This window comes from Haplochromis burtoni, unplaced genomic scaffold (genome assembly GCF_018398535.1).
Source record: "Haplochromis burtoni strain Fernald_Lab_line unplaced genomic scaffold, NCSU_Asbu1 Contig_913, whole genome shotgun sequence".
NCBI classification, from domain to species: domain Eukaryota; kingdom Metazoa; phylum Chordata; class Actinopteri; order Cichliformes; family Cichlidae; genus Haplochromis; species Haplochromis burtoni.
This window is the reverse complement of record NW_024583274.1, coordinates 48,398-56,844: the sequence shown is the minus strand read 5'-3', so window position 1 is coordinate 56,844 and position 8,447 is coordinate 48,398. Positions and strand designations below refer to the sequence as shown.

At 44.3% G+C, this 8,447-nt stretch overlaps 2 protein-coding genes across 3 annotated transcripts in view; one reads left to right on the top strand and one right to left on the bottom strand.

The window, feature by feature from the left end:
* The window catches only part of focad (focadhesin), a gene marked incomplete at its 5' end in the record, with an annotated part of 36,961 nt that extends 36,131 nt beyond the window's left edge, over positions 1 to 830 (top strand). The window contains 1 exon segment of the mRNA XM_042216065.1: positions 610 to 830. Coding sequence (XP_042071999.1) covers positions 610 to 683 — 74 coding nt within the window.
* hacd4 (3-hydroxyacyl-CoA dehydratase 4) lies at positions 553 to 6,406 on the bottom strand. Of its 2 annotated transcripts, none has more exons than XM_042216066.1 (7): positions 5,860 to 6,406; positions 5,195 to 5,301; positions 4,402 to 4,529; positions 4,203 to 4,312; positions 2,624 to 2,730; positions 2,164 to 2,295; positions 553 to 994 (listed from the first exon to the last, which is right to left on the bottom strand). In XM_042216066.1, coding segments are annotated over exons 1-7 (663 nt in total). In that variant the 5' UTR covers positions 5,862 to 6,406; the 3' UTR covers positions 553 to 917. The 2 variants fall into 2 exon arrangements, with proteins under 2 accessions (XP_042072000.1, XP_042072001.1); XM_042216067.1 differs by having other exon boundaries at positions 5,755 to 5,866.
* Between the last annotated feature and the right edge of the window lie 2,041 nt (positions 6,407 to 8,447).

Sequence of the window (8,447 nt, the reverse complement as noted above, 5' to 3'; positions counted from 1 at the left end):
AGAGAAGAGATGATCCCTCTGATTCCTCTGATTCCTCTGATCTTCTGATCCTCTGATTTCTCTGATTCCTCTGATCGCTCTGATTCTCTGATCGCTCTGATTCCTCTGATTCCTCTGATCCTCTGATCGCTCTGATTTCCTCTGATCGCTCTGATTCCTCTGATCTCTTGATTCTCTGATTCTCTGTCTCTGATCTCGATCTCTTGATCTTGTCTCTGATTTCTCTGATCGCTCTGATTTCTCTGATCGCTCTGATTCCTCTGATCCTCTGATTCTCTGATTTCTCTGATTCTCTGATCGCTCTGATTCTCTGTCGTCTGATTTCCTCTGATCGCTCTGATTCTCTGATTTCTCTGATTCCTCTGATCTGCTCTGATTCCTCTGATCGCTCTGATTTCTCTGATCGCTCTGATCTCTCTATTCTGATCGCTCTGATTCTCTGATCGCTCTGATTCTCTGATCTCTGATTCTCTGATCGCTCTGATTCCTCTGATCGCTCTGATTTCTCTGATCGCTCTGATTCCTCTGACGCTCTGATTCCTCTGATCTTGATCGCTCTGATTTCTCTGATCCTCTGATCCCTCTGATCTCTCCTGTGGTTCCTTTCAGCTGCTCTGTTGGCGCTTAAGTCCTCTGCAGAGTTCAAGAAGAAAGCCGTATGGACCAGAGCGTACGGCTGGTAGCCCAGAGGAGCCTCGGTGTCCTGCTCAGGTGTTGCTGCTCGTACACAAAGAGACGCACGGCTGCTGGTCTGAGCTGTGGGCATGTTTAATGTTAGACAGTAACTGTACTGTAGGAATCTGTGCTGTCAATAAAAGTGCAACAAATCATTTTGGGTTTAGAACATCCTTTTCTCTCTTTACAGCAGATCGTTACATTCGACTTCATCCGTAACTCCAGCGAGCTGTGACTTCATGTTACTTCCTCTTCCTGTTCCACTTTTCCAGGTGGTGGTGCCTCTCCTTCAGCAGCTGCCCGACTGTGAGCGAGGCTCCTGAAAAGCAAACAGTGTTTTACACAGTTACTGTACAGTTACACTACAGTTACACAGTTACTCTACAGTTACTCTACAGTTACTCTACAGTTACTCTACAGTTACTCTACAGTTACACTACAGTTACACTACAGTTACACTACAGTTACACTACAGTTACACTACAGTTACACAGTAACTTCATTCATGACACCAGTTTAACATCGCCAGATGGAAGATCCTCCTCAGTGTTGTCACCACAGACCTGGTCAGAAAGCTCGGACACTATGATGATGTGACAGTGAGGCCTGTAACTGTTCTTCATCGTCCTAGTCTTCCTCAGGAAACTGTCACCCATAGTTTTTCCAACAGTAACAAATCAGGAGAACCTGAGAACGTTTTCTTTTCCTTCAGTCTGTGTTCTAGTTCAGGTGGATTTAGGTCGTGTTACTGAAGCGACCGACCTCTGTGTCTAACATCTTTTTGTCTCAGTTAAGGTTCTCGTCTAAATGTGTTTGCTGTACATCAGCCTGACAACGCCACGACTAACCGTCTGATTAACCCTCGTCCAACCAGCATGTTTAACATACAAGGACGAGCGACTGAGGACCACAACAGTGACCTCATGTTAGAAAACTAGTAATGGTAACATATGTCTTAGTTATGTAACGATTATGCAGTATCTAAAGAAAAAAGTAAAACTGTCTCTGCAACGTTGCAATGCCGATGCTGCAAGTATGAAATGTATAGTTTAATCTGTTTTACAGCTTTTATTAAGTTTAATCCACATGATTACTCAAACCTTACTGGCATCAGAGCTTTCAGTCACTTTAAGCATCATTTGTTCTGTATTTGCATGAAGCAACTAGTCAGAGTCAAACTGACTGCAAAGTAAAAAGGCCCAGAGCTGCACGGGGAGGTTGTGTGTAAATATGGACAGAGTCAGATCAATGCCCACCAAGAGTGAGTCTGATTTATCGAGAAAAGCTTTAACGTGGCTGCACGCAGGGAAAAAGAAGCTGAAACAACCACAGCTAATCAAAGTAGAGGCTGACGGAGGACGACTGCAGTGACCATAAGTGTAAAGGAGGAGCTTGGACTCAAACTATCGTGGATCAGGGCAGCCGTGCTGCGTTTCAGCAGGTCCATCAGGTGACTGTGATGTCACGAAGGGTTGTTCTCCGTCTTACCAAGAGTGAGGACGGGCAGGTAGAGCGCCAGCACCACGGGGAGGTGGCTGTTTGGAGCTGTCGTTGAGTTGAGTGGACACGACTGGGAGGCCGTTTGCTCAGCATAAGGCAGCGCCTGATAGATGGTGGCAGCTGAGAGAGAAACAAAAAGGGGAACAAACGCTTTGACTTCATCCACTATCACAGTGTTGTTGGCCTGTGTGTCACTGATATACAGGACGTTCCAGCACTTCTGCTTACAGGCAACGGTTACTCACTGCAGCTGGAATGCACTGTGCTCATTTCCTGGCTTCATATCATCAGCTCTGCTTGGCTAACACATTTCCTGTTTGCTCCCAGCACTTCCCTTACACAACACTCTGACCACACAATGAACCTCTTAATGTTGAGAAGTCAAAGTACTTATGAGCTCAGCTCTCAGTTTGTTGGAATAAAAGATGGAAACGTAATGATTCAACACCTTCAACGATGACTGTGAGGATGTATAAGGGGATCCAGAGCGTGTAGCGAGTCCACAGCATGGTGCTGGACGGCGTATCCATGACACACAGCAGCTCGTGAGGATACCTGTCATCAAACCACAGGCACAGCTTATTGGACGAGAAACAATGTCTGGAAATCCAAATGTACTCAAATCATCACGTCGTATATCATAATGCAGCTACATATGGTGTAGTACGAATACGGCATTAAGGATATTATCATTATTATCATTATCATTATTATTATTATTATCATTATTATCATTATCATCATTATTATCATTATCATCATTATTATTATTATTATCATTATCATTATTATTATCATTATTATTATCATATTATTTATTATCATTATTATTATATATTATTATCATTTATTATTATATTATTATCATTATTATTTATTAATATTATTATTATATTATATTATTATTATCAATCATTATTATTATTATCATTATTATCATTATCTATCATTATTATCATTTATTATTATTATTCATCATTATCATTATTTCATTATCATTATTATCATTATTATATATTATCATTATTATCATTTTATCATTATCATTATTATCATTTATTATTATTATTATCATTATATTATCATTATTATCATCATCATTATTATCATATATTATCATTATCATCATTATTATCATCATATTATTATTATCATTATTATCATTATTATTATTATCATCGTTATTATCATCATTTTTATTATTATTATTATCATTATTAGAGACATTGTTGAAATTGTGCCTTCAGAACAGTCAGTCTGTCCACAGCACTGGAACAAATGTGGATGTTTGCACTTCAAATATTTAGATGTGAGTGTGAGCACGTTAACCTTCTACAGCACAGATCATCATTGTTCATGTTAGTATTATGTGTGTGTAAATACGCTCCCTCCTCAGGCCTGGGCCCGGTGTTATGGAGATCACCATGAATCAGTCACGGGCCGGTGCCTGAGTCGTTTCAGGCTCCGCTGTGGTTTTTATTGTTACTCTGTTTTCTTCCTGTGTTGTGAATAAACCTTCAGTACTGGTTTCATTTTGTTGTGTTTATCTGCAACACCTTAAAGGCCGGTCTGTGGTGCAAAAAGGTTGGGGACCGCTGGTGTAAATAATAAGCTGCTCCACCAACACTCATTAAAGCTCCAGTCAGACATGCTTGGTTTTGTATCAACATGTCACAAAGTGGTTTCTTTTTCACAGAAATAACCAAAAATATTTCCACTGCGACCTGATATCAGTGGATCTCACACTGGAATGTAAACTGGCTGTTTAGGGGGGGGTCCCTGCCCTGGGTATCTGCTTAGAGGGAAAGTGAGACCGCCGTGGTTTAAAAAATGCACATAGTTTGACACATCAGTAAAATGATTGTATCAGTGCTGAGAGGTCAGGTCCAGGCAGTGCTGTTCAACTGTAAGGAGCTAAAAGCTTCTTAAAGCTCTGCATCCTGTGCTTTTAAAACGATTTAACAAAGTAAAGTTGAAGTTTGAATGCCGATGTGTTTGTGCATCACTGTAAAACCTGCGGTGCTTACCGGAGGAGGTCCAGCACGTTCCAGAAGAAGAGCTGCACGCACACCACCGGTTTACTCTGCAGCTCCTCCAGCATGATGATCATAATCAACAGAAGGTTCTTCTCCATCACCTGAGGAGCAGGAAGACAGCGCGTCCGTGCATCAATCAAAGATAACAACAATGATAAAAATGTCATTAAACTTTGAGCTGCGTACGCACTTGGATGAAGCGAGGAAGGAGCCGGGCTTTCTCGATGCCGTCCGCAATGTGGAAAAGCTCCAGAATGGAGAGCAGCTGGCAGAGACTCATCACAAAGCCCACAGAGTAAAAGGTGTCGGCCAAAGCATCTGCAGTCACAAACAACATGTGCGGCATGCTCATCAGTCCTAACTTGGAAATATACTTCTTAGTCAACTTATGAAGCATTTGGAGCGATGTCTGTGTTTACTGGAAACTTCACTCAGCAGCAGCAAATGAGCCTTTACAGAGAAACGAGCAGCGCGGTCCCTGTTTGTGTCCCACAGCAACCTCACGCAAGAAGCGAACGAAGGCAAAGAAAGGATACCACGTCAAAGAGCTCTGAGAGAAAGCGTTTAACCTCAGGAGAAAACACAGTCTAACATGATGTGAGAGCGCTAACAGCCAGACTAGCAGGAGGCTGCTGCTCCATGAACTCCTCTGATGCAGGTCTGCAACTCAAGTTTTCACAGGAGGATTTGGGGGAAGCAGAAAATGTCTGAATACCTTTTCTTAAATACATAAATTAGCTCGATGAGGCTTAATGAGATTTAAACGACGGCCTGATCAAACAGAGCCTGGAGTCTAAGCTGGGTGTTTTTCTATATCGGTCCAAGCGTCCGTACAGCATCGGTCCATCGCTCAGGGTAGCACTGCCATCTTAGTGCCTTTATTATTTACTTTGACCTGCACAGCTGCTCCACAGACCGTTCACTTCCTGGAAAAGTCAGACTAATTCAGATTAACTGAGACTGGTAAGTTTTCCTAACCTTACCTTGGCCGAACATGAGAAACCTGGCGACAGTATTAGCCAGTATCCACGTGTGGCCACAGAACTGGAACAGGTTGTATGAGAAACTGTAGGCGAGTCTGAAGCTGAACCTGCAGAACAGGAATAAGCACACAGATTCGTTACTGTGGTTTACACAACGATGATGATGATAGAGGTGACAGCAGCTCACTTGCTAAACGTTGTGCTGAGGCACAGTGGCATGAATCCAGCCATCGGTGCTTGTTATCTGTGTGAGCTGCTGCACCCATCCCAGCGCTCTCTCAGGTCAGCTGATGCTTCCCTGCTCCACACATGCAACACAAGCTCAGCGATGCAGCAGCTTCCACAGTCGTGGCTCCAACACTGTGGAAGTATTTCCCCTGCACGAGGCTCCCTCACTAAGCTGTCCTTCGGTGCTGACTGAGATCTTTAGTTATTCTGCTGTTGTTCAACCTCCACAGCTCTACTGCGGACTCTGGCCTGTTTGTATCATTGTACATGTTCAAATCTAACAGTATGTTACCTAAAAGGTGTACATCTGTAATCAGATTACTCTTACTTACAGACCAGACTTGCATCCATCACTAGACGTGTGGATGCGTCTGAATGAGTGAGTGTAAGTAGCAGCAGATCCCAGAGAGACTCCTCACTTCCTCGTAATCACTTACATTGTCCTCCTGAAGTCTCGTCTCCGTCCAGTTTGGACTCCTCCGAGTTCAGCGTGTGAGGAAGATCATGTTCCCCTAACCGGACACTCCTCCTCCCTTCACAAGAGAAAGCAGAAAAAACACACTGCGGCCAATCCGTGTAGCTTCCTCACGCCAGCTGCAGCACCCACGACTTCCCCACAGTAACACAGAAGGCTGTGGACTCCCGGGCAGCACTGACACGGGCAGACACGAGCATGTAGAGACAGGCGCACGCGTACACAAGCGGTGAGTCACGGAACTACCTAGCACATGAAGCCAGACATCATCCACAGTGGAAGCTGTGGCTACCGTGGAGGACAGCGTGGAACAAACTGTGGCTTTTACCTCCTGAAGCTTCCGTTTTATGTTTAAACACCACCTGGGTTCAACCTGCACCAATAACGTGTACAGGTGTACCACACCGATCAGTGCAATCAGCTAACCAGACCAACAAAACACTAGAATGTAGCTGAACAGAAGCATCAGCTCTTCAGATGTTCTGTCTACAAAGGCGGGACAAAAACTTACACGTAACTGCATCTGTTTATGGGGCGCCGTTTGTAAACTGAAACATGCCGAATATGAAAAGTTACAAATATTTTACTAAATGTTGTAAAAAATGACTCGAAAAAACATGTTTTTGTAAGATTTAGAGCTAAATGTGGAAAAATGTTGCTGTTAATTTCGGCATGTTTCAGTTTACAAACGGCGCCCCATATCTGTTCTCAGACAGCGCTGTCACGGATCTCTCTGTTTGCATCCACTGGTGACATTACTGCCACCCTGCGGCTGAGGCTGGTTACTGCACAGACAGCTCCACTGGTTTCACACTGACAGAAACGCCCGTGAAGCTGCCTCCATTGTTCGGACTGTCCAGCTCACTTTAGCTTTTCTCCGGAGCGCATTCACCGAGCAGCTAGCATCAGCTAGCATCAGCTGGAGCATCAGCTAGCATCAGCTGGAGCATCAGCTAGCATCAGCTAACATCAGCTAGCATCAGCTGGAGCATCAGCTGGAGCATCAGCTAGCATCAGCTGGAGCATCAGCTGAGCTACATCACTGAGCAGCTGGAGCATCAGCTAGCATGCTGGAGCATCAGCTGGAGCATCAGCTAGCATCAGCTAGCATCAGCTGGAGCATCAGCTGGAGCATCAGCTGGAGCATCAGCTGGAGCATCAGCAGCTGAACAGCTTCGGTGACCTGTCATCGTAACAGTCTCCTCGTACTAACCAGCCTGGTTAACACGTGGTTTAGTTTAGAGACGGTGGAGTGAAAAAGTTGTTACTAACTCAGCCAAAGATGACGGAGAGTGGACGGCAGCTCATCCGGTGTTTTCACCAAAAGTGATTAAAAAGGCTTAATGAGCAGGCTCAGCCCTTAGACTGCAACCTATGAGACTAAGCAGCGGTGGCAAAAGTACAGACATGCTGTACCCAAAGTACAAGTACAAATACTGCTGTTAAAAATACTCCAGTAAAAGTCACAGTACTCATTCAACTTATTTACTCGAGAGAGAAAAGTAAAGGCTCTAAATGTGCTCAGAGTAAGGAAGTAAAGGAGGACGCTTCTATTTTGTCCTAGGCTGACTGAACCCTGTGCTATGTGAACATAATGATAGAATAATATCAGTAGAGGGGAACACAAACTTTAGTCTGAAGAAAAAGGAAAAGCAAATCTATCTGCTGTTGCCTCCTTGTAGAGGGGACTTTGCCTGTAAACAGGAAGTCAGAGGTTGAAGTGGGTTCAGCAGGTGGGGAACCTGAAACTGGTGTCACGGCTCAGTGAACTGAATCAAACTCGCACTCATCTCTCCTGAGAGCTCCAGTAGGTGTTGTGTGCAGGCTGTGATCAGCTGGCCTGCTGCTCTCTGTGGATGGACACACCTGGATTCAACCAGATGTGAGCAGATGTTTCATCCTCCACAGCCCATCAGTGGATCTAAGCTCATCAGCTAAAATTCATATGACTCTGCTACATGTGATGCTAACTGTGGCCATGAACCCACAGCCACTGTGCACCTTTAAAGAACAGCGAGTTCTTTAGTTTTCACAGTGCAGCAAACTAACCTGTTTAACCTGCACTAACATGCAACCTTTAAGTATCACAGGTAGTCTAACTCTGTCTTGCAGCTGGTTTCACCACATAATGCCACATGCACGGATCCAATATCTGTTTTAAAAACATATCAAATACCACTGAGCAGTGCTTACAGTGACAAAAGCTGCTGGGATGAACCCTCTGTGGCCACAACATCTGTACATGCAGCACAGAAGGAAACAACATCAGCAATACACTGATAACTTTATTAACAAGGAAATACCCGACAGAAACTCAGGCAACATAAGGGGAGTTCAGTTGCAAACACCACCTCCTGCTCCTACGTGTGTTTTTCTGACAGCAGACTGGTGATGTGCAGCAACGCAATGGAGCCAGTGCAGCATTTAAACATCGGGGGATCCTGATTGATCAGAAGCAGGGCTCTCCAGCTCCAGCCCAGAGAGCTTCTGTCCTGCAGCTTTTAGATGCATCCCTACTCCAACACACCTGAACCAAGTATGCATCTAAAA

What these genes read in the sequence shown, in the direction of transcription:
- hacd4 (XM_042216066.1), bottom strand. An exon ending in CCTCACAGTCATCGTTGAAG is followed by an intron (nt 2,296 to 2,623) that starts GTGTTGAATCAT and finishes TTTCTCTCTCAG; the next exon opens with CTGCCACCATCTATCAGGCG. An exon ending in CCTGCCCGTCCTCACTCTTG is followed by an intron (nt 995 to 2,163) that starts GTAAGACGGAGA and finishes TTTGCTTTTCAG; the next exon opens with GAGCCTCGCTCACAGTCGGG.